Source organism: Dermochelys coriacea, chromosome 3 (genome assembly GCF_009764565.3).
Source record: "Dermochelys coriacea isolate rDerCor1 chromosome 3, rDerCor1.pri.v4, whole genome shotgun sequence".
Lineage (NCBI taxonomy): Eukaryota > Metazoa > Chordata > Testudines > Dermochelyidae > Dermochelys > Dermochelys coriacea.
In genome coordinates this window covers 193,037,373-193,063,735 of record NC_050070.1, presented here as the reverse complement: position 1 = coordinate 193,063,735, position 26,363 = coordinate 193,037,373, and the positions used below count along the sequence as shown (strand labels likewise).

At 43.8% G+C, this 26,363-nt stretch overlaps 1 protein-coding gene and 1 long non-coding RNA gene across 4 annotated transcripts in view; both read right to left on the bottom strand.

The window, feature by feature from the left end:
* Window positions 1–26,055, bottom strand: part of PPP3R1 (protein phosphatase 3 regulatory subunit B, alpha) — an 85,201-nt gene extending 59,146 nt beyond the window's left edge. The window contains exon 1 of one of the 3 annotated variants that reach the window (XM_038396223.2): window positions 25,432–26,055. In XM_038396223.2, coding sequence (XP_038252151.1) covers window positions 25,432–25,434 — 3 coding nt within the window. In that variant the 5' untranslated portion in view covers window positions 25,435–26,055. The remainder of the gene's footprint in view (window positions 1–25,431) is intronic. The other 2 variants (XM_043511998.1, XM_043511999.1) reach the window with 2 other exon arrangements.
* LOC122459563 lies at window positions 15,113–25,083 on the bottom strand. Its single transcript, XR_006280346.1, has 2 exons — window positions 22,979–25,083; window positions 15,113–22,271 (listed from the first exon to the last, which is right to left on the bottom strand). It is a non-coding gene; the product is annotated as an uncharacterized LOC122459563 (long non-coding RNA).
* Window positions 26,056–26,363: the final 308 nt, after the last annotated feature.

Genomic DNA, 26,363 nt, shown 5'->3' with positions numbered 1-26,363 from the left:
GGGATAGGAGGAATGGAGCGGGTTGGAGAGAGATCAGTAGGAGGTCACCAGCTGTGCCAGGGAAGGGCACCATGTCTGTCTCAGCCAGGTGGGAACAATGGATGACATTTGCTCTCTCTCTATCTTTAACAGGACTTTCGATAGTAGTGGAAACAGGGAAAGGCACAGAGAAGGGGTCCCTGTCCCATGGAAGGAGAGCACTGCCAAAGAAGTGTTTCCTATGCCTACCCTGGAGCAGTGGTGTGAACATCTCTTGTTCAGGTAACTAGTGAATAGGTCTGTGGTTGTTGTCCCCTGTCGCCTGAATAGGTCAAGAAGCACTGCTGGGTTTTTCTCCCATTCATGGTCATGTGGGAACTTCTGACTTGGACTGTTCGTTATTGGAGTTTTGTACTCCTGGAAGGTAGGTCATTGACAGTGTGAAATTGTGGAAAATGCACCAGTCCCATAACTATAGTGCTCGTACACAAAGGAAGGGTAACCTGGCTCCTCCCTGCCAATTTATGTAGTACGTATGTGGCCTGTTATCTGTTAAGACTCTTGTGTATGTTCCCTTGATCAGTGGGAGGAACCGGGTGCAGACATTCCTGACCACCCTGAGCTTGAGGAGGCTGATGTGGTGGGACATTCTCCATGGTTGGCCACTTGCCTTGTGCTCCAAGGTCATTTAGATGTGTGCCCCATCCTATAAGGGATGTGCTGGTGGTGAGAAGTAACAACGGATAAGTTTGCAAAAAGGGACTCCCCTTGCAAATATTGGTTGGATTTTTCCACCAGTCCAGCGAGTCTTTGACCTTAGTGGGTAATGACAGAGGTTTGTCTAATCTGTCTCTGTTTGATCTGTAGACCAAGCTGAACCACATCTGGAGGCACTGCATGTGAACTCTGGCATGAGGTATCACCGCTGTGCCCACTGCCATATGCCTCAGGAGTTGGAGGCAGTGTGTGGCTGATATTTAAGGACTGTTTTGGACCGTCTATATGAGCATGGCTCAAGGTATGGAATCTGTGCTGTGGAAGGAGTATTTTGGCCTGTAAGGAGTCTAGTTCTGCCCCTATGAACTGTAGCACTGTACAAGAGCAAAGGCTGATTTTTGGATGTTTATTTGTAAACTCAGTTCCATGAACGAGTCACTTTGATTTTGGTAACCCAGATAGCCTCACTGAAGGAGTGGGCTCTGAAGAGACAACTGTCCAGATAGGGGGAAAATCATGATCCCGAGAGCGTAGGTGAGTCACCATTACAGAGAGGACCTTGGAGAATATGCTCAGGGCCAATGAGAGGCCAAAGGGGTGTACTCTGTATTGGTAGTGGTCCTGACTCCAGGTATTTCTGAGAAAACATCTATATGTATAGGATCGATATGTGGAAATAGGCATCCTGTAGGTCAAGGGCTGAAAACAAATCTCTGTTCCAGAGAAGGAATAATCGCTGCTAGTGTGACCATCCTGAATTTTTAAGCTTTGACAAATTTGTTCCAAGTTCCAGTATGGGTTTCCAAACTCCCTTCTTCTTGGGTATCAGGAAAATAATAATAATAAAAACCATTGCCTTGTACAAGTTGACGAATTGGTTCTATGGCTCCTAACCAGAGGAGGAGATCTATTTTTGTCATAACACTCTCGTCAGAAGTATATCATCAGGAAGAGAGAGGGAGGGAGGGAGAAGTGAACGGCGTACCCACTGCGGATGATTTCCAGAACCCATCGGTCTGATGTTATACGTTCCCAGGAGCTGCAAAATGGGGCAAGTCGGTAACCAAATAAGTGTAATAGGTAATAGGCTGAAGTAGTTGAGGGGACTGTTCTGTCAACACCTCAGAACTGATGTTTTGAGGTAGATGGTTGTGACATGGAAGGCTGTGGGCCTGATTATTTACATTTGGAGAATCTGGATTTCTTTCTCTGAGGCTTACAGAAATGTTGGGTTGGGAATTGTGAAGTATGGGATTTGTGTTGAGGTTGTGGACTAAACTTTTTTTTTTTAGTCCAGGAGTAGAGATCCCTAATGAGTGGAAAGTGGCCCTAGAATCATTAAGGGTATGGAGGGACGAGTCAGTCTTTTTTAGGGAACAATTTGGTGCCTTCAAAAGGGAAGGTCTTCTACAGTCACCTGCACTTCCTTAGGGAAGCAAGATAGGTGCAACCAAGACGCTCATCACATAACCACCGCAGTGGTGATGGACCAGGCTGCTATATCAGCTGCATCAAGGGCTGATTAGAAAACTGAGTGTGCTGGCATTAATTGTCCTGCATGGATAACAGCTTGGAACTGGTCATGATGTGACTCTGGGAGCTGATCAATAAAATTGTTGAGCTTTGTATATTTGATATAGTTATATTTCACCATTAATACTTGATAATTTTCAATTCTAAATTGCAGTGTGACAGAGGAGTAAGCCTTTTTTCCCCAAAGAGGTCAAGGCATTTCCAATCCCTATCAGATGGGGTGTATCTCATTTGGTCCTGGTCCCGAGCGTTTACCTTGTCCATGACAATAGAATAAGGGGGAGGGTAAAAAAAAAAAAGGAATTCCATCTCCCTAACCGGGACATAATATTTTTATTGGCCCGTTTGCAAGTGGTTTGCTTTATAGTCTTTGCTGGGTCCAGAAGGGCCTCAATGATGGGAAGGGGCTATTCTGGAGGACGAGGGAGACTGTAACATGTTGAGGTGCTTGTGATTGATATCTTCTACCTCCTCCAAGGGTATCTGCAGGGTTTTTGCTACCCTTTTAGCCAAGTCCTGGAAAAGCCAAAAATCATCAACCAAGAACTGGGGAAGGGGGAGAGGCGCAGCATCACTGCCTTATCTGGAGAGGAAGAGATGTTGGTTCTTGGTGTCACTTGCTCTTCTAATTCACCCTCCTGCTCCTTCATGATCTCCTCTGTTGGTTCAAAGGTTCCGGATACTGTGGCTGAGGGAGACTCTCTCAGGCCAGAAGCCTGAGGGGGTGAAGTCTATATACTGCCCAGGGATCCCAATAGGGCCTCTGGGGCAGTGGAATAGAGCTTGGTGGTCATGCCCATGGATGGAGGTAGTATGGTGGTGGAGAAGCAGGCTGAAGGTATGACTGAGGAGCCCCTTGATAATGGGCACTATAGGGAGCATGAGAGGCTTAGTGAGAGACTACCTCCTCTGGCTCACTGAGTCACCACTAGAAAGTGGAGGTGCATGGCACAGTGCTGGAGAAGACTCCTGTGTCTGGAAGAGACTCGGTACTGGAGCCCTGGTGCCGAGAAGGGGAGACTCTGGTATATCCGATACCCTGAGTTCTCTTGAGTGCCAGAACTCCTGTGGTGCTGGCCAACCCAGTGCCAATGGCGGTACAAAGGAAGTCTGGGATCTCATCAGTACCGAGCACTCTGGTGAAAGGTGGCTCTCAGTTGACAGCACTGAAGGTCCCGCTCGTACCAGTGGTATCTTCTTAACAGTATGCTCCCTGCTCCAGTCCTTATTTCCACCACCCCACCCCCCACGATACCATTGGCTTGGTGCCTGTGCCCATCAGGTCTTTAGGAGCATCAACGGTACCTGCCACTGCAGACTCTCATAAGCTATGGGTACGATACTTGGACTGTCTCTGTACTGACAATACTGAGTGTGCTGGCAATCTTTTTCACAGGTCACTCTGAGGACTCACAGCTCTCTTTTTTGATGCCTTATGTGAAGGGTCTCTGACTGATTTCTTTGACTCATAGTCCCAAGATGTCAAGGGTTGTGGGGAAGATTTGTGCCTCCTGGGTGACTCTTGATGTGGATCCAGAGAAGGCTGAAGGGCTGCCTCCATCAGGATGATTTTCTGTCTCAGTTCCCTGTCCTTCTGAGACATGGGTTTAAGTTGCTGAATGAGACCTCACTTCTGAGGCATGTGGCCTTCCCCAAGACAATGTATGCAGCGAGAATGTTTATTTGACACAAGGTTGGCCTCCTTACAGGAGAGCCACTTCTTGAATCCCAGTGCCAGGCATATCCTGCTGGGGGAAGGGATCTCTGACAAAGGGGAGAAATTAAAGGGGGTTTTTTTGTTTGATTTTTTGAAGAGAAAAATGAAAAAAAGAAAATCTACAACTATAAAGGAGGAAGATTAACTAGCTACTAAAATGCTAAAAAAGATAATCACAAGTGGACTGCTAATGGCTCCATCTCTAGCCAGTGGCAGTTGAGAAGGAACTGAGGAAGGGGGGATTCACCTGCAGGTGCCCTTAGCCTCATGGCAGGGCAGGAGGGATGACAGCACACATGTAGGCTAAAGGGACACTGCTACCAAAGTTCTCTGATCAGCAGTACAGGCATGCAAGCGCACTACAGTGGAGCATCATAGGGACACTACTCGAAGAAGGAAGTGTAGCTCTCTCCTAATCAGCACTAATCATACTCATGGCAGCTACAAGGCTCTGGGTGGGGAGAACAAAACAAATATTCTTTTTCCTTTCTTGCAGCCTCAGAAGGGTGGGAAAGGGTTCCACACTGATCAGATACCTACTAGCCAGAGGCTAGATGGAACTCTACCAAACTCTCCATGCTTTTCTAGATGCTTGAAGAGGAGTGAGGCTAATCACCAAGGTGGTATCCTTGGACAGTGGTACCCAATATTTCAAATGAATCTTAATCAGGTATGTTTAATTCTGTCTAGTATTTGTTAAAGTTTCCAAGCAGAAAGAGAGTATTGCATTGACCGGAGCAAGTACAGAGAGGAAGGTTGATTTTATAAGTTTGGAGACAAGTATGGCAGAATTGTTTCTGGGGCAAGGGGAACAGCAGTGGGAGAAGAAAAGAGCTCATTAGCTAGATATAAGGGGAGGAGGGAGAGAGAAGAACAGATACTTGAGGACAACCATTTCTAGGAAAGAAAAAGTGGAGTGAAGACAAGAAAGGAAAGAAGGTATAAAAAAAAGTAAGAGACTACTACTAAGTAAGTCTGGTTGCATAACATTCAATTATTCTCTGATAATGTTGTTTCTGAATACTTGTGAAATTCATCAATGTGTACATCTGATTGATTATATTAAAAAATTGAAGAGTTTGTAAAATACTATTTGACAAATATATTTAGACCAGTGGCTCCCAAACTTGTTCCACCACTTGTGCAGGTAAAGCCTCTGGTGGGCCGGGCTGGTCTGTTTACCTGCCGTGTCCGCAGGTTTGACCGATTGCGGTTCCCAGTGGCAGCGGTTCACTGCTCCAGACCAACGAGAGCTGCTGGAAGCAGTGTGGACCGAGGGACGTACCGGCCGCCGCTTCCAGCTGCTCCGATTGGCCTGGAGCAGTGAACCGCGGCCACTGGGAGCCGCACTCAGCTGAACCTGTGGACACAGCAGGTAAACAGACCGACCCAGCCCACCAGGGGCTTTCCCTACATAAGTGACAGAACAAGTCTGGGAACCACTGATTTAGATAATACTAGTGAAATTAATCAAATATATCCAATTTGATCTTTCTGCTAATTGACAAGTTCTAGTAAGTTACATTTTTTAAAAGGATATTAAATAAATTGATTGGCAAGGTATTAAATATAGTACGCAACTTTTATCCCTTTAAATTGCAAGGGTTGTGGCTTTCGTGGGCATGGCAGCATAGATATTTTCCAATGTGTCTCACAGCCCCTAAATAGCACCACTGAGAGAAAAGAGATGAAATTGATGCAGTCCTATTACACATAACTGTCAGGCAATAATCTAAAGCAAATATGATTTTTTCTCCTCCTAAAAGGCATTTGAGTCAAGTGCCTACTGTTGCCAGTTCATATAGGCTGTTTCCCAAGATTTATGATACAATTAAGATTCACAAAAAGAAAAGGAGTACTTGTGGCACCTTAGAGACTAACAAATTTATTAGAGCATAAGCTTTCGTGAGCTACAGCTCACTTCATCGGAATGCATCCGATGAAGTGAGCTGTAGCTCACGAAAGCTTATGCTCTAATAAATTTGTTAGTCTCTAAGGTGCCACAAGTACTCCTTTTCTTTTTGCGAATACAGACTAACACGGCTGCTACTCTGAAAATTAAGATTCAGGAATTCATACATTTCAATGCACAGTAGTTAAAACAATGAAAGCATTATAAGAAGAGGATAAAAGGAGGTGAGGATAACTGAAAGAGTTGTGAAAGGCTGATAATGGAAAGTGCCTATTTAAGGAAATGATTGACTGCTTACTAACAGGCAGAGAAAAAATGGATTTTGAGCTCTCTTTGAAAGGGGAAGCTCTATAGAGTCTTATGCCTGGAAGGTACAAAATGGGTACAAAAATCAGAAAAGGCAGAGCACAAAAAGCAACACAGGATTAGAGAGAGAGAAGATCAGTGAGGTAGTTGAGAAACATTGGCACTAAGGCCCTACAAAGAATGGCAAAGAATTTTGCAATGGGTAACTATGTGGACAGGAAGCCAGCAGAGCTCTGTCAGGTCAGAGACAAGATTTCCGGTATAGACAAGTTCAAGAAAGAGACTTTGGGAGGTCACATGAGTAGTCATGAGCATGATGTGAATTAGCAAATCAGAAAGAACCTAAAGGTGAATGGCTGACATGCACAATGAAGCTATGTAAGATGCAAAGGAGAGCTTGAGTGTGTATTCTAACATTTACTTAACTAAAGCTCTCCATAACAGCTAACATCAATCTTGATACTCAGAGTATGTCTAGATTACAAGCATTAGAGGCACAGCTGCAGCTACATCAGGGTAGCGTAAGCACTTACTACAAAAAGAAAAGGAGGACTTGTGACACCTTAGAGACTAACAAATTTATTTGAGCATAAGCTTTCTTGAGCTACAGCTCACTTCATCGGATGTAGCTCACGAAAGCTTATGCTCAAATAAGTTTGCTAGTCTCTAAGGTGCCACAAGTACTCTTTTTCTTTTTGCGAATACAGACTAACACGGCTGCTACTCCGAAATCTGTCACTTACTACAGTGACAGAAGGGGTTTTTCCATTGCTCTAGTATATCCACCCTCTCGAGAAGCAGTAGCTAGGTTGACAGAAGACCACAGGGCGTGAAATTTTTCACAGCTCTGAGTTAGGTTGATCTAGCTATGCAAGTTTTAGGTGTTGAGCGGGCCTTAGTTCCTTTCTGCAAAGAAAAAATAAATTCATCAGAACGAAAGCTGTCAGCCATTTTAACTGAGTCACTCTAACAAGTTGTAGATTAGTTAATGCGGGCTGAAGATGCAAGAAGAATTAAGTCTGCAAAGGATAAAGATGAGTCCCAGGGTATGAAAACAGTCCTTGACATTAAGTGAGATAATATAGGTGGATCAAGGTTATAGAAATCTAAAATTTCAAACAAGAGCTTTGCAACTTTCTATGGAACCAAGAAAATACTACAAGAGCCTTTTCAAGGCAACAAGAGCCTCAGTTTTGAAGAAACTCTGGGACTGAATTTTTAACAGTAACTGTACATAAGCAAGCCGATGTTTTAAATTTACTTTTAAATGTACTAAAAAAGAGTTTATTGCAAATCAGATGTCAAGAATTATACCATTCAAAAACCAGTCGGAGAACACTTCAATCTCTCCGGTCACACGATTACAGACCTGTGAGTGGCTATCCTTCAACAAAAAAACTTCAGAAACAGACTCCAACGAGAGACTGCTGAATTGGAATTCATTTGCAAACTGGATACAATTAACTTAGACTTGAATAGATACTGGAAGTGGATGTGTCATTACATAAAGTAAAACTATTTCCCCATGTTATTTCTACCCCCACACCACCCCCCAACTGTTCCTCAGACGTTCTTGTTAACTGCTGGAAATGGCCCACCTTGATCATCACCATAAAAGGTTTTCCTCCTTTCCCCCCTCCTTCCTGCTGGTAAAAGCTCATCTTAAGTGACCACTCTCCTTACAGTGTGTATGATAAAACCCATTGTTTCATGTTCTCTGTGTGTGTGTGTATATAAATCTCCCCAGTGTATTTTCCACCGAATGCATCCGATGAAGTGAGCTGTGGCTCACGAAAGCTTATGCTCAAATAAATTTGTTAGTCTCTAAGGTGCCACAAGTACTCCTTTTCTTTTTCGCAAATACAGACTAACACGGCTGCTACTCTGAAACCTTAGGTTAGCACAGAGAAGCAAGGGTTAAGAATAGTCCAATACTGACCAAACCAGGACTTCCTTGAGCTATGGTGCTGAGTAACCATTTTGGTTTCCTCTCTGTATCTGTTCCTTTGGTCTGGTCTACACTACAGAATTAGGTCGACCTAACTCAGTAACCGTTTACCCTATAACATTGCTCTCACCAATGTAAGACACCCATTACACAGGCTTAATAACTCCACCTCTGCGAGAAGTGTAATGCTTAGGTCGGTGTAGTTAAATCAATGCAATGTCAATGTAGACACTGTGTTGACTGTTCTGGCTGACAGCTGACAGCCCAAGCCCCGCCACTGCAGAGCTGGAGTGACGGGGCTCTTGCTGTCCGTGCCCCACAATGACAGTTGGTGCAAGCACCTCTGGAGAGGGCGAGTACCGCTGACAGAAGGAGTTAACATGGACATACAAATCAGATTTAATTACTGCAGTGGCTGCATGGTGACATAACTTAAATCAACTTCAATTTTGTAATGTAGACATGCCCTTTGTGTCTCAGTCCCAGATGTGAGCAGCTGTATCTATCCAAAGGCCAGCTCTTAACATAGCTACCCGACACCTTTTCCCTTTGTTCCCAGTGCAGGGTCTTGGCTCTGCTTCCCTGCAAAGAGGTGGGGGAAAATCATCTTCCTCTGGGCTGTTGGTTACAAGGCATGAATATCCCAGCCATTGGAATTCCCATTGTTTTTATGAATCTTTCATTGATACAGGTTGGTTTCAGTAAGTCCTTTAATGACCCATTCATACCACCTAGACAGTTACATTACAGACACAGACACCCCTTGTACCTCCTGCTCTTCCCCAACAGCACTTGTTAACTCTTTTGCACCCACTTGGTAGCAATCAAATAAGTCACTAGTCAAGTAAGTCAACAGAGACAGCTGGCAATTTTTTTTTTTTATTTAAAATCTGATTTTTTTGATAAAATGCTTTGAAGGAAAAACCTATCTAAAGATAGTTTTAATTAAGATATATTGTAGCTCAAAGATATCTCATCATGGAATAGGGATTATAAATTCTATAGTATGAGACAATATATTCATGTAATGTTTAAGAAAAGTTTTGTGAATGAGTTCCAATAGTTCGTGGATTACGGACCCAATCTTATGGGGTTCCAGGGGCTTCTGTATAGATTATTTACGTTAATCTTTCTATCTACCCAACAGGATTCAGTGCTCAGTCTAGAAGTCACCATCAGAGATGGTTAGTTTTGCAGTTCTCAAACTGTAGATTTGTGTCTCCAAAGATAACATGCTTGTTAACAGCAAAAATGATTTTAAAATACATAAATATATAGAGAGAGGTGAGAAACAATAGACTTCAACCCTATTGTCCCTCTGCAAATTTCTGTACACAGAGTCAATCCCTTATTTCTCTCTAAAAGTGCAAAGTTTAAAACAGTTCACTGAACAGAAGATTGTTAAGGGTGGAATAGATCTGGGCAAGGAGAAGAAGTCTGGAGATAAACATGAGAAGAGAGGGACAGGCAGCAGAAACAAAAGTGAAACTGTTTGAGCAGCATATTCCAGAAGTCTTCAGATCTTTCTGAGTATAGCCTTCATTGATTTGAGATCTATCATACCATTCTCTCACTAGAAGGGAAAACCTATAATGGCAGCAGACTGTAAAAGAGACCCAGTTTGGGAATAGGAACCATTCAAGAAATATATGTTTGCTGATGATGTTTTAAAGAAAGTCACACCAGTGAACTGATGGAAGTCACATAAGTACTTGGATTCAAGACCATTGAAGTGATAATCTCACTTTTAACAGCAGAAGCTTCTTCTGACAGCGTAGAAAGAATATTTTCTTCCTTTGGATTAATTCATTCCAAATTGAGAAATCGTTTGGGACGTGAAAAAGCAGGAAAGCTTGTTTTTCTTTTCCAGATTACGAACAAACAGGAAAATGAAGGTGAGAAGACTGAGTTAGTTGCAGAAGCCAATATTTTAAGTTTCTCATGCTGATCTGGCTGACAGTCGATTTTTTTTTTTTAATATTTCATTTAAAATTTTAGTTAAAAACAATTTTAACAAAAACAAACCTGATTTTAAAGAACTTAAATGTTTAAATTCAAAAATTCATATGCTTGTTTTGTTAAAATATTATATGTTTGCTGTTGAAGAAAAAAATTGAGAATAGAGAACGTTGTTGTTTTAGTTAAATAAAACAATTTTAATATCTGTCTCGTGATGTTCTCCTCCTAATACAGCATGGCATGAAAATCCTCCAAATATTAATGATTAACCTGTCAAATTAGAGATAGTTCACCTCCCAAAGACTTCATAAATATGTTTCAATTACCTTTGGTAAATGAAATAACCAAACAATCATTCATTTTCTGATATAGCTGTAAAACTAATCTGAAAAGTTTTCAAAATAAATCCCTTAAAAATGAAATCTACATCTATCTCTGAGTTTCAGAGTAGCAGCCGTGTTAGTCTGTATTCGCAAAAAGAAAAGGAGTACTTGTGGCACCTTAGAGACTAACAAATTTTTTCCACTCTATACGGCTATATTCAGTGCCTTGCATAATGACAGGTTGTCTCTGAGTTGTGATGAATATGTATTAAGGTTATAACAAAGAACAAGAATGTACTTTTATGTAGAAATCCATGATTAATACGAGTCTGACTAGTGATTTAAATCATGATTTAAAATCAATTTGATTTAAATCAAATCCACCCTGATTACAATAACTTTTAACAATAAATGTTAATAGAAAAGAGGAACAAAAAGACTAGGTTTATCCAAACAAAAAGGCCACTAATAAAATTCAAGGACACTCTGTTAAGATCATGTTTGATAAACAAGATAAATGTGGGACCAGAAATCAATAAACCAATATTGGGGTGTCAGAAATTAAGTTTAATTAGGTCTACAAGAAAATAATGAGGAGATGGCTACTCTGCCCACCATCCTCTTTTGGGGTCCTCAAAGAAAGACTTTGGGAGTAAAAATTAACGGAGACCAAACAAACACAACTTCTTTCAGTCAGCAGATGTCTGTCAACAACAACTACAGAAAACTTCAGTGTCATGAACTGCAACCTCATTGTCACATGGGACTGTGGGATCTACCATGACATCATTTGGTCTTTGCCATCCTCATCCTAAAAATGTCTGAATCAGACCAGGCCAAGAAGACATTACCATCTCCACTTGCTTTGGCTAAATCCCAAACCCACTGAATATGAAACAGGATTGGACTTTTAACTGTAACAGCAGGAGCTAGAGGCCAGCTCAACTTCTTTTCCCCAAAATGGACAATTATAATCATCTAGGAGACTGTCAAACGAGGGAAGGAGGCTCCTAATAAAACCTCTTTCCAGCTAACGGAAGAGGAACAAGGGATGTTGTTAAAATAAAAGCCTTACTTAATACTTTATATTGCAAATGCTTTTATGTTTTTCCCCCATCTTTTCTGTATCTTAAATAGAAGGATGAAAACAATTTTTATGGTGTGTATGCCACAGTACTAGGGTGGCTGAGGTCTCTTTACTCCTGGGGGAATTCTGTGCCACTGCGCATGTGCAGAATTCATGTCCTCCACAGATTTCTTTGCTTCCCTGCAGAAATATGACTTTCTGACAGGGAAGCAAAGGGAAGCCACAAGAGTGGTCATGCACCCCTCCACAGCAGCATGACCATGTCCTTTCGTGTGCCCAGAGCTGGTGGAGAGGTAAATCACTGAAGAGGGGTCGAAGGGGGCTGGGGACACCCTGTCTGATGGCTCCTATACTGCACTGAGCTCAGCTGCTAGTCCTGGCTGGGCAGGGAAGGACAGGACTTCCTTTTCCCACACAAGGACCTGCTAGGTCCAGTTCAGACCCACCCCCAAAATCCTTCCCTGGCTGCAGGAAGCTCTCCACTCTCCCCTTCCCCCCCCCACTTCCTGTGCCCATCACTCCTCAGCCACAGGGCAAGGAGTCACTGTATAGGTAGCTGCTCCCCCATCCACCCAACCAAAGGCACTGGCTTCCTCCGGGCCTGGAGGGGTGCTCAACCCTTTGCTCCACCTCAGGCCCCACCCCCACCCGACCCTTTCCCCAAACTCCCACTCCGCCCCGCCCCCTAGCGTTTTCCCTCCCCACTCCTCCCCTTCCCTCCCAGAGCCTCCTGCACACCACAAAACAGCTGATCGTGGTGGGTGGTCCATGCTGGCAGGGAGGGAGGCACTGATCGGCAAGGCAGCAAGCGGGTGTGAGGCACTGCAAGGGTAGAGGGGAGCTGGCTGCCAGTAGGTGTGAAGCACCCACTAATTTTTTCCCATTGGTGCGCTGGAGCACCCATGGAGTCAGCGTCTATGCACCCAACCACCATGCATCTAGACCCCCCCATACCCAGAACCCCTTGCCGACCCTCACCACCCCATCCCCGAACCCCAACCCCGAACCTGCACCATGCTGAGCCCCACCCTCTGCATCCAACCCCCAACCTTACACCCAAATCACCCTCCACTTAGCACCCCACACTCAACGCCCCTTGCACGTGGACCACCCCAATAAGCCCCCCCACACCTGGACCCCCATTCTACCCAACCCCACTCCCCCAGCATCCAGAACCCCCCATCAAGTCCCCCACACGCAGACCCCCCCGCCGAGCCCCATCCCTCCACACCCAGACCTCCCCCCCCAGCCTCAACCACCTTCACCTAGACCCCCCCCTCAGAGTCCCATTGCCCCTGCACCCGGAACCCCTCAACAAGCTCTGGTGCATCCAGATCCCCCCTGCACCCAAATTCCCCCACCGAGCTGCCCACACCCAGATTCCCCCACACAGAATCCTCTCACTCCACACTAAGAAGGTTAAGGGGAGATATGATTGCTCTCTATAAATATATCAGAGAGGAAGAAGAATTATTTAAGCTCGGCACCAATGTGGACACAAGAACAAATGGGTATAAAATGGCCACCAGGAAGTTTAAACTTGAAATTAGACGAAGGTTTCTAACCATTAGAGGAGTGAAGTTTTGGAATAGCCTTCCAAGGGAAGCAGTGGGGGCAAAAGATCTACCTGGTTTTAAGATTCTACTCGATAAGTTTATGGAGGAGATGGTACGAAGGGATAATGTGATTTTGGTAATTTATTGATCTTTAAATATTCAGGGTAAATAGGCCTAATCCCCTGAGATGGGATATTAGATGGACGGGATCTGAGTTACCTAGGAAAGAATTTTCTGTAGTATCTGGCTGGTGAATCTTGCCCATATGCTCAGGGTTTAGCTGATCGACATATTTGCGGTCGGGAAGGAATTTTCCTCCAGGGCAGATTGGAAGAGGCCCTGGAGCTTTTTCGCCTTCCTCTGTAGCATGGGGCATGGGTCACTTGAGGGAGGATTCTCTGCTCCTTGAAGTCTTTAAACCACGATTTGAGGACTTCAATAGCTCAGACATAGGTGAGGTTTTTCATAGGAGTGGGTGGGTGAGATTCTGTGGCCTGCGTCGTGCAGGAGGTCGGACTAGATGATCAGAATGGTCCCTTCTGACCTTAGTATCTATGAATCTAAGATCCTGCCAGGCTGAGCCTACCTGCTCACACCTGGTATGGAGGGGCAGGGCCCCAGAGTATTTCTGAGGCAGACCTGGCCCTTGCACTGTCAGGGTCAGGTTCAGCCTCACAGCCAAGCCTATGTCAGGGGATTAGGGAGGTCTGCACAGTGATCTCCCACCTCCATGCAGCCAGTAGCCTGTGCTCCCTACTGTCATCCTAGAGCCTCCACCTTTTATTTACTGATAAATACAATTTGCAGAAATTTTGAAATACTGTGCGCAGTATTTTTTTTTGGCACACAATTCCCTCAGGAGCACTCTGTATACCAAACCCAAAACCTTGTTTAACGCTAGACAATGACTGGGTCACATTAATATATTTGACTCCTTGCTATAATGCTTACGTGGGTCAAAATTTCCAATTGACTGTGCTGAGAGTTTTAGAAATGGTCACGATGCTTACTTGACTTGGGTTTTTAGTCTCTGGCTGTTTAGCTACATTTAATATATTTTGGCTTAAAAACGACCATCCACACAAACTACTTCACAAATTTGATTTACTAATTAGCACAACTCGTTTGCAGCTTGGGCGCTAAGATTCTTACTGGCTGTTAAGGAGCAATACTGGCCTATTATCCAAGGCATTCAAAGGATTTCCAAGATTTCTTTAACACAGCTATACAAGTATTATTTATAATTGTGAGGATTCTTCTCTATTCACGATGTAGAGCCTTAACTAACCACAGTCAAACAACTATCAATAACCCACAGTTAAGTTAGCCATGTTAACACACAGCACTGCTTTCCTTAGCTGCATAATCTAAAAGTGCAATTAAAAGTCCAGTGTAATCTCTATTGTGCATCCATGATATAAAATTTAATGGGTTATAACTTTTGAATGAAAAATCAAAAAATTATCTTTGATGTGAAATGCATAAACACCAAAAATAAGCTTTCTACCCCCAACCATTTTTACTGTCCAGTTATTACAAAAACAACCATTTTAACTGGGAGGAATATTTTTTCCATTCTTACTCAAAAACAGATTAACCATTTATACTAAACTGTGCATGCACACAAAACATTAAGAACAGAAAAAATGAACCATAGGTGAAAGTTTTAGAAAATACATGGTTGAAAAATGAGGTTCAGAAGAAGCAAAAGAATACTTATTATATGCATATCAGCATTTCCAGATCAGTTAAGAACACGGTGACCATTTTAAATGTTTCTTGTCTGAAGGAAAAGGAACTGTGTGAAGCAAGTTGATATGAGAAACTGCTGTGGAGCTAAGCTGGACAAAAAGCTGGGCAACTGGATAGGAGAATTTCTGTGGTCTTAAAGTTAGCATGAATGACAGAGGAAAACTGCAATATCTCAAATCTGCAAATATTTTCTTCTCTTATGCATAACGTTTGCTTGTTTTGATTTTTTTTTTTCAACTTAGACACTAGGCAGCTAACGCTTTTAAAAGTATTTTTAATCCACTAATATTGAGGTGCACAGATATTTTCCTTTTTTTTTTTGATGGCTTTTTCCATTCCTATTAAACGTATTTTAGCCCTGTATCTTCATCAAGAACTCCCAGACAGCCCATGCCTAGAATGTAATATTGATTTGTTCATGAAGACACTTTTGGCTGTAATCTACAAAAATGTTTGTTTCCACTTCGTCACACAGAATAAAGTAAATTTAGTCCCATTAGGAAATTATGCATGTTAACAGACTTTGGTAAGAATAAAGGTACAATATTTGCACTTTAGCTCAAATACATTTTTGTCAGTTAAATTTGCCTTGATATTCAGTATTTCTATTGCTATCATGCATATCTATTTCTTCTGGTGACCAAAATAATTCATAAATTCTCTATGATATATGGTGTGACCAAGTGATCCAAGTGCAAGACTGGAAGACATGACATCATGAAATCTAATCCTGCTATGACAGAAAGAATTTAAATTCTCTAATCATCGTTCCAGGTCCACAACAGTAAAGGTCACTGGTCCAACTGAAGTATACCTAGCTATGGGCGGTCACAAGACATCAGACCTTAAATTTACATATTTTGGCTTTCATCTAGCTCTGCTTCTTCCTCACATGTGTTTTTGTTTTTTGTTGTTGTTTTTTTAAAACAGACCTCTTGCACTGCCAGAGTTATTTCTTTAGGTTACTGGCAACTTGGATACAAAATTGCTTTCACACAATGTAAAACACTAGTTTCTATATCTTGTCTTTCAAGAAAGTGGCCACTTTATGTGGTATCCATGTTGGGTGTAAAATGAAAAAAAATGAAGTATGAAATATATTATTTTAAAGTTTGACACCCTGTCACATGTCTGGTGCCACTGGAAAGCAGAGAACAACAGGTTTCCAATGGTACAAAAGTTGTATTTTTAGCCCTCATGATTTGTAAATTCTGAGACCTCAAATTTTTACTGGGCCATTTGGTTTAGCATTGCTATTTTCCCCCCAGAGCTAGGAATGCATCTCAACATATCAACAGTTATTTCTAAGTAGTTGGAGAAGTCACTTAGCTCTCTGCCTCAGTTTCCTCATTTATAAAATGAGGAAATTTTTACAAAACTGAGAGGAGTGTTGTGAGATTAGCTTGTATGGTAGTTGGAAAAGAAATAGAGCTGTTAAGTCTAGTACATCAGATCTCTCAAATTCCAGAGATATAAATGTCAAACCTTTTTGAGAGAAAAGGTAGGTAAAGTAATATCTCCTGGGACCAACACAGCTACAACTATACTCCATACAAATCTTTTTGTGATATTTACTAAAATACTTCTTGATGATACAGGTGTAAGGATGGAAAAGAATCCACATTTAATACAGTACATTTGTTTCATCAAGAAATTTTGCTTGAACTTTTTCAGCTATACATTCAATGAGCAGCAGCACTTCTATTTCCCTCTCTCCTTTTAGTTAACATATAGATCTCTGCCTTAGTGTATCCCTCAACCTTAATTTCAATCTTTTCTTCCACCCCCAGAACTCCTCCAAAAGCAAAGGAGTTTGATCATGGCTATGCTTCATGCACAGTAATGCTTTCTCTGTGCCTGCTGATGCTTTTGAGGAAGGATTAGTGCGTAGGAAGCAAAGCACAATCAACCACCTCTGCTTCTGGGGTCTTTCTGTGGGGAGAGCTAATGCACAGAAACAAATAGGCGTGGGGGGCGGGAATGCGAATAAACCAACAAGAGAAAGAGTGGAAAAATGGGGATGCATACCACTAAGTGAACTGGTTACTAAACAACAAAGAATAGCGTGATGATAGAGATCAATTATGCTAACTCTCCTACACGAGAAATTCACAAAATGGGATCACAAGAAGTAGGGTCAAGGAGAGAAAGGGGTCAGGAGAATCAAGAATGCAAGACTCCCCAACCTGAAATTAGAATTGTGGACAGTGCTTTAAAAAAAAATAATAATAATTTAACTGTGGGTAAAAGTTTTGCTTTATTTCACTGGAAAGGAAACCTGTAAGCACTTTGATTAATGGATCAAAAGCTTGCCTATCACCTATACTTAATATCTGCATTAACTCACTATTCTCTTACTGTTTTCTTTAGCAACACTCAACAAATCATAGGAGGAAACCACAGGAAAAAAATTACTTACTAATAGTGAATCACGTCAGAGTTACAAAATCCTGCGCTTCATGGACGCTAGTCACCATAATATAAATAAGCCTTTGAATAAAAAGCATACAACAAAAAAACCCTCTCATTTCTACAATCCTTCCAAACAAGTGTTGCTCAAACATCCAATTAAGTCTGAAGTTAGATGGAAGCTACAAAACTTTCATCTTTACAAGTTGGTTCCTTTTAAAATTTGCACTACATAAATTGAAGGTGACCTGCAAAGGATTTTTAAACAACTGGACATGTCTCCCCTAAACCCTTTTTGTAAGATTCTTTATGATATATCAAGACTAGAAAAGCAGGAGTGAGGAGAAGGAATTACAAGTAGCTATTTTTCTGCACACCCCCCCCTTTTTTTTTTTTTTTTTACTCCAACAGCTTGTCTACATTACAAAGTTAAGTCAACATAAGGCAGCTTAGGTCATGGACCTAACTATGCAAGTGTATGCACTGCAATGCTCCTCCCACCAATTTAACTCTCCTGTTACACCAACATAATAAAACCACCTCATCGAGATGCATAGCGTCTTAGGGCACCATAGTAAGAGGGACGCAGTGTCAGCGTAGACACTGCATTGTTTATGCTGCCTTAAGTGGCCTCCAGGTGGTGTCCCAAAATGCCTATCATGACTGCTCTGGTCATTGGTTTGAACTCTCCTGCCTTGGAGCCTTGTACACAGGTATGCACTCCTGCTTTTTTAAAGCTGTAGGAATTTTTGAAATCGCTCTCCCTGTTTGCTCAGCATGGAGAGCTCACATATCTGCTCAACTGACCATGCTGGCTCCCCGCAGCAAATGCCTGGAGTACACCGGAGGTGGTGGATCTGTTGGGTCTGTGGAGGAGAGGAGGCTGTGCAGTCACAGCTCCGCTCCAACTGCCGGAACTTTGATATCTACAGGCCAACTACTTATGGCATGGAGGAGAAGGGATACGGATAGGGACATGCAGCAGTACTGTGCAAAAAAAATCAAGGAGCTGAGACAGGCATACCAAAAGACAAGGCAGGCCAACAGTCGCTCTTGCGTGGCACCAAAGATATGCTACTTCTATATGAAGCTTCACACCATCCTTGGCAGTGACCCCACCTCCACAAGTCCTGTGGATAGTTCAGGGGGGTCCGGAGACAGTGGCCAGCCAAGTGAACCCAAGAACGACGTGGTGGATGAGGATGTGGAATTGGAGGAGGATGGGGGACAGGTAACAGGGATATCCAGTTGTGTGACAACCCAGGAACCCTTTTTGACTCTGGAAGGATATAGCTAGTCCCAGCACTCCGACTTGGGCACACCTGATGCAGGAGAGGGAAGCTCTGGTAAGTTTTCATTGTACTTCCATACTGCAGGGACACATGTGGTAATGCTCTGTTTTTGAATCAGGGTAGAAGAGGGAATGAAATAACCAGCATAGGTAAAGATTGTATCTGCTTCTCATTCCCCTGTGCAGCTAGGCAGAGGAGGCCCTGCGGAAACATTTCTTTATGCACACCGGCATGTTCTGGGAATCCTTCACACAGATCTGTAAGAAACTTTCCTGGAAGTAATCTGCAATCCTCTGCCAAAGGTTTCTTGGGAGGATTGCTTTGTTTTTTCCATCGCTGTAGGAAACTTTGCCGCACCAATCGGCAACTACTTCTGCAGGCACCATAGCACATGGTGAGCATCATACAGACCCAGTCTACTGCCACACACATGCAGAAGCTGCACCCTTGCATCCTCGGTTACGCTCAGGAGCAAGATATCAGCTATCACCCCTGCCTGTGGAAAACAGTGCCAGTATTCAGAATAGTAGCCCTATGTGCTTGTAGCGATACCCCACTGAAACCCCCTACCGTCCAGGCCAAACTCACCAGGGCTGGGGCTCCCACCGTGATGTATGCCTGCCAAGGGAAAGTGAGAAAGCTGTATTGCTAACTTGTTTGGATCAAGAGTGTGACTGGACTCACAATAATGCCTCTGTCTATTGTTTCTTTACCATCTGCCGACATGCCCTTGAGGATCTCCTCCTGCACACCAGCTGAGTGACTCAGGCTCATAAGGAGACGAAACAAGAGTAGTAAGAAAGACATGTTCCAGGAAGTGCTGCAATCCTCTGGTGCTTCATATTGCAAGTAGAGAGTATGGAGAGAGGCTATCAAAGGCAAACTGCGGATGGATAGTGAGGATAGGAAACACAGGCAGGAGCAGACGATAAAGTGGCTCAGGGAGCTGACATATTGATGTCCCTGACTGAACTTCAGGAGGAACACATCCATACTCACCTTCCCCTGCAGTCCATGCAGAACTTTCCCAAGCTCTCCCCACACATCCCTCGCATATTCCAGGGTCGTTCCAGTACTCCAGGCACTCCACCCCCCAGGGATGTTTCACAATGACAGCTGGACATACACCCAGCTGTGAGTGCCTCATTGGCAAATGTGATCAATTTTCATGTTCCTTCCAGAAGACAGGAATGTTTGCATGACTGTTGAATAAAAACTTACTTATAGAAAGTAAATGAATCTTTATTTGTCTTTTACATATGGTGGTTGCTGCTAAAATTCTAAGACAATGCCAAAAGGTGCATTTGCTTTGTTGCATTCTTATATGCATAGTAATCATTACAAGGTTCATACTACAGTGCAAGAATACAATGCCTGGCTCAATGCATTACAGAAACATACATAACTGTGGCTCATTATCAAAATACTCCTTCAAAGCCTTCCTGATTCAACCAGCTCCACATTGAGCCCCTATAATAGCCCTGGTATCGGATGCTCAAAAGCAGCAGCCAGCTGATCCACCTCAACACTCCACCCCTACAGAAGCTTCCCCTCCTTAGCTTCATAATGTAGGTTGCTATGACCATGGGAATATTTTCCTTACTGAGGTCTAACCTGCCAAAGAGGCAGCACCAGCAACCTTTTAAGCAGCCAAAGACACATTCAACAGTCATTCTGTACCTGCTGAGCCTGTTGTTGAAGCACTCATTGCTGCAGCCAAAGTTGCTGATGTAAGACTTCCTGAGCCATGGGAGCAAGGCGTAGGCTGAATCTCCCAGAATCACTACTGGCATTTCAACATCTACAATGGAAATCTTCTGGTCTGGAAAGAAAGTCCCTGCGTGCAACTTTCTGTACAGTCCAATGTTCCCGAAGATGCATGTGTTATGCACCTTCCCTGACCAGCACGTGTTGATATCAATGAAACAACCCCGATGATATACCAGCACTTGCAATACCATAGAAAAGTAGCCCTTTCTGTTGATGTACTCCATCAAAAGATAGCACACATATCACCATTTTGGCCCCAGACTATCTATTGCCCCTCTGCAGTTAGTGAAACTCGTTGCCTCAAACCCATTCAATATTTCACACACACTGCCCAGAGTGTCAGTCCTTCATAGCAGGAGGCGATTAATGGCCGTGCAAATTTGCATCACTGCAACTCCCATGGTGGACTTCCCCACTCTAAACTGATTCGTAACTTGTCAGTAGCAGCCTGGCATTGCCAGCTTCCGCACTGCAATTGCCAGTCGCTTCTCCACCGTTAGGGCAGCTCTCATTTTGGTGTCCTTGTGATAGGGAGCAGGGGTGAGCTCTGCACACACTTCCAGGAAGGTGGCTTTACGCATCCAAAAGTTCTGCAGCCACTGCTCGTCATCCCATACCTGCATAACAATGCGATCTTATCACTCAATGCTTGTTTCTTGGGCCCAGAACCAACAGTGCACTATGTGCAGCTCCTCCATGAATGCCAACAGCAATCTTGAATTGTTTCTGTCCATGGCACACACAACAGGGCAGATACCATGGTGTCATCATCAGAGTCACTGCCGCATTGCGTTCATAATGCTCACCAAAATACTGGACAGCACTGCAGGCTCCATGCTTTCTGACAGATGGCAGGCGTGTGTTTACAGGATCTGTTGACAAGTGGCGTGAAATGTACTAGGAAACCCATGGATTGAGGGGAGGGAGAAAACTGCATCATGGGACGCTCAGCCTGCCCCCGTGAGACACTGCAAACCCTTTCCCAGAACATCCAGTAGCAGATGGTTGCAAGTTGCACAGTGGGATAGCTACCCACGGCATACTGCTCTCTGTCAATGCAAGAGCAACTACTGTGGACACACTCCACCATCACAACGAGCATTGTGTGGACATGCAACTGCAGTTTAATTACAGTGGTGGATGAACATTGATGCAACTTAAGTCGACAATGCCAATAGGTGCATTTGCACTGTTACATTACTGCACACACAGCGATCATGAGAAGGTTCATACCACAATGCAAGAAAACAATGCTTGGCTCAATGCATTACAGAAACATGCATTACTGTGGTTCATGGTCAAAATACTCCTTTAAAGCTTCCATGATTTGAATAGCTCCCCGTTGAGCCTTAGAAATATCTGGAGTGACAAGTCTGTCTTTCCCTGATTTTGCCGCAGAACTTATGGGAAGTCTGATGTTTACTGTGCCTGCTAACACCTTAACTGAAGGAGAGTTTTAAATCACAGACTTAAAAATGTTTATCAGCCATCGAAGTTAACTAAGTGTTAAAAGTTAACAGTTTCAAACACTGACTTAAAATCCCTCTCCCGCAATTGCTCAGCTTTTACTCTCCTCGGTTTTGTGATGATACCATTTTGTTAGCTCTACAGTCATTAAAATGTTCCAGCCTAGATAGGACCCATATTTTTAATATAAAAAAAATGACTTTTTTTTCTTTTAATATCAAGTCTTCATACCTTCTTTGGACATCATGATGTAAAGAGCATAATCCTCATTTTCTTTTCTTTGCAAAATTTAATTTCAAGTCACAAAACTCAGAAAATATGCCCTTTAAATGTAATCTTCAAAGTAAGAATCCTTTGATAAAAAGTGCAAATGCCTTACACAAAAGTCTAAGTTATTAAGCAAAATAACCTTAAACTTACCATTTTTCACAGTATGTACTCTAGGACCCCCCTCCCGATTGATTCTCTTCTATTGCTAACCAGCATATTCAAGTGATGGTCTATGGTAGACACACCACCTCCAGAGTAAAGGTAGGCATAATCTCTGAGTAGACAATCATGAGGTCCAGATTTTACAGAAAGCAAGAGTTAAATTAATAATCTGCTGCAATGCCCTGAATCCCCCACCACCACCACTAAAAGCATGCATATATTATGTTACATCCAGTTAAAAGACTTCTGGCTGAATTCTTATGTTTCCTGTTCTCCAGGTATAAAGTTCAAAACTATATAGAAAAACCATGCCCCAGTGGGAAAGAAGCTATCAAAAATAATTTGTCCCAACAATATTTGCCCAAAACCAACATAGTTTACTTTTATAGAACTCCCCAGTAACTTTCCCTCTGATTAAAGTAATTTTGCCCTTAGACCATATTATCTAGAACAAACTCTGACAAACAAAGCGTGTACACTGCTTCAAGTAATCTGTAATGCACCCATCACCTTAATATTTAGGTGCCCATTAGAAAAATATTTAAATAAGCTGCTACATTAACAAGTTCAATGTACCTCAGAATTGTGGTTCTATTTTCACACTCACTAATGTTTATATTCAGAATACATCTCAAATCACAACTGGATTTTTTTCCCCTAAAAGATATATCTAGTTCATACGTGAATTAATTCACAGAAGTCCAATGGCTTGTATTATGCAGGAGATCAGACTAAATGATCACCTCAGTCCCTTCTGGCCTTACTATCTATGAAATCTTAGAATAAATCTACCTATCATGCACACTACAGTACATTCACCTCAGCTCGTTTACTATAACTGCCAGTACTTTGGTCCTGCAGGAACACAAGAGAAATGTTACTTCAAACTCCGAAAACCATCATTCTATTACAAAACAAAAAAGTAAAAGTTAGAAATGAAAAATAAGATAAGATCTTAGTTTATATACATTGAGACTGGTCTCTTGCAGTGAAAGCATCCAAATTATAACAAAGTATATTCAATTTTTCCTAAAAATGAAAGGCAGCTTAAATTATGCTGATCTTAATTTCTCAAATTAATCTATTCTTAAATTTTATCCTAATTTCAGACTTAAAAGTCAGGTCTACACCAGAAAAGGTTTGCAGGGACTGCTAGTGTAGACGCAGCTTATTCTGGCAATCAATAAATAAATAAAAATGCTTTTGCCCAGTACAGTGTATTATATTAGTTCCCCCAGCAAAATAAACTATACCAGCAAAAGTATTTTTAACAGTAGAGCTGTGTATACACTAAGGTTTTTGCTGGTATAGAAATGTTGTAAAAAAGACACCTTCACCCAATATGACTATGCTAGCAAAAGTTTCTCAGAAGGCAGTGAGAAATTAGGGTGAGTATAAAGACCTTTCACAGACACACAAAAATACATCGGACGGTTGATGAACTCTTTCTTGCAATTTGTGCACATTAATAAGCATCAGAGAACCCTTCAAGAAATTCTTCTCATATAACCTTGGCTAATGACTGCATTAATGTAATTATAAAGTAATGAAAGCTACATATCGTTCAGTTATTAGATGTACATACAACTGGAAGCACTGCAGTGGTAACATGGCTTCAAATAGTAAAGGTTTGTTTTGTTTTTAAGTCCTGATTTTACAACCACTTTTTCAGAACAGGGAAGGGATAACCATTTGATAGCCTTAGTGTTGCCTATGTATTTCAAATGTTTGGCAGTAGCTTTCCAGAACCACAATTCAAAACAAAGCAAGCCTCTGAATATTTCAAAATGTTTCCCTAACACAATATTTCTAACAGAAGGCAAAGGCACAATTACAAGATCAGTCGAAACATGCAGCATAATATTCTACCATAGCTTTGCTGTACAGTATAAAGGAAAATTGGCAATTGCGTTTTTTAAAAATAAAAACAAAGGGAAATCCATTTTTGGTTCACACACACTGCTAGACTTAACATGCAATGGTGATAAACAGCTGGTTTTGCACATAAGGGAAGAAGAGCTGGGAATGAATAGCTCCAATTGTATACATTTCCCAATTCCAAAACTGAAACTTTGACAGAAGTCACCCTGCAGCCAGAGGTATCGGATAATTTAGCATAAAATAAATGTTTATTAAAAAGGGCGTTGATTTCTTGGCACGAGTGGTAAGCAGGACATACCCCTAGTGTCGACGTAAAATACTACAGCATAGGATACCATATGTCTGGATTAATTTTACGGCAGTAAAAGGGAAATTTAAATCGCTATGATTTTAAAAAGACAACCCCTTCATGCACACCGTGATATACTGCAAACCTTCTTACACCATCCAAAAATATACATATAGATCACAGTTACTGTAAGATTTCCAAACTCTGAGCAATAAAGTCTGCCACGGGCGACGTACATTGTAGCCTTCCGGGTCTGCACATGAAAAGCAAACGCTGCTGCACCAAAGCAAAAAAAAAAAAAAAAAAAAAAAAACCAACACACAACCAACACACCACAACCCTGCAAGCCTGCAAAATAACCACCACGGAACAGCACCACTGAGCAACGGCAGAGAAACGCAGGACTACATCTGGGAAACAGATGAAGAGCAGTCTAGGATTCAGTCCTGTTTCGGAGATGGGAGGGGGCCCGGGGACACTGAGGTGGGGGGAGGGGAGGGTATAAAGGCAGAGGAGCCGTGGTGGGGGGATACACGGTAACGAGGGGAAGGGGGGCTGAGGAGGGTAGGTGAGGGGGGTGACGGGGTATGAGGACGGGGGGGGATGGGCTGTTACTGACAGGGTGGCAGGAAAAGACGGGGGGGGGTCATGTGGGAGGAGACAGGAGGTATCTGGAGGCGGCCTGGGCGGGGGAGGGGGGGACGCAAAGGGGGTACCCGGAGGCGGCACGGGCCTGGCGGGCGGGACAATCCGGAGGCGGACGAGGCACGCAGGGGACAGGGGGTATCTGGAGGCGGCCCAGGCACGGAGGTAGCTGGGGTTGGGCGGGGGGGGGGGGTATCTGGAGGCGGCCGGGACACGGGGGTGGGGAAGGGACGAGGATATCTGAAGGCGGCCCCGGCACGTCGGAGGGGAGGGAATAAGCGACGGGGGAGGGCCCGGGCCCGCGGGAAGCAGGACGGGGGCGGCTCCTAAGGGCCGTTGCCGTCCCCGCTCCCTCCCGATCTCTGCCCCAGACCCGCAAGACGAGGCTGGGTCTGGAATTTTCTGCCGGGCCCGGTGCCGGGGGCTCGGGAGGGGAGGGAAAGCGGGGGCTGCTCACCATGGTGGCGGGTGGGTGTCGGGAGCCTCCCCCGCAGCTGGATCCGCCGAGTGCCGGTCTCAGTAGCCGCCCGCGCCCGCTCAGTCCCGCCGCCGCGCCGAGAGGGAGGGAAGAAGAGCGAGCGAAGAGCGGCAGCACAGGGCGGAGCAGCCAACATCCGGGCACCGCCGCCACCCGGGGCTAATTTGCATACGTGCGGGGGGGGGGAGCGGGGGAGACTGCGCGGGACGTTCTGTAGTTTCTGCCGGAGGCGGGTCGAGGTTGGTCACGTGGGAGTGTATGAAATGGAGGCTGCCGGCCGGAGCGGGCTTAGCCGTCGCGCGGAGCGGGTCGCCTCGGCCCCCGGTTCCTGTAGCTCCTGGAGGGAGTTTCCGCTGGGGGCTGGTTCTCCTGGGCCTGATGGTGCCGCGGCGCTCGAGGGGCCGCGGGTGGGGCACCTATCCGGACCCCCGTCGACTTCCCCCCGCCCCCCAGCTCCCTCTCCCAAGCGTCCTTTCTCCCTCGGCTGGGGGGCGGGAGCCCCCTGCAGGCTGGGAGGTCTGTGCTACCGTGTTGCCTCCTTTTCTCTCTTTACCTGCGGGAGGCTTCCCTGGTCCCTGCCCAAACCGTCTGCCTGGGGCCCTTTAGAGACACTGGCGCTAAAGCCGTTTCCTTTTGAGTTGTCCTATGTCCTGGTTAATGTGGGGGAGGGAAGGAATAATCCCTGTTCCGCACTGAGTGCTGTTCTCTACAACCATCACCACCTGCCCCCGTGAGGATTTATCTTGCTTCCTCAGCCTTTCTGGGGGAATGCAATGAGCAAAGAGGGCTGCCACACGCTTAAGTGCACACGGGGAGGGATCTGAGTGTGGAGGTTACCTTCCGTGCGTGGATCTGGGTAGGATGAGCCGATCCTGGGTTACTGGCTGCTACCCTCCACCAGTTATGGTAAC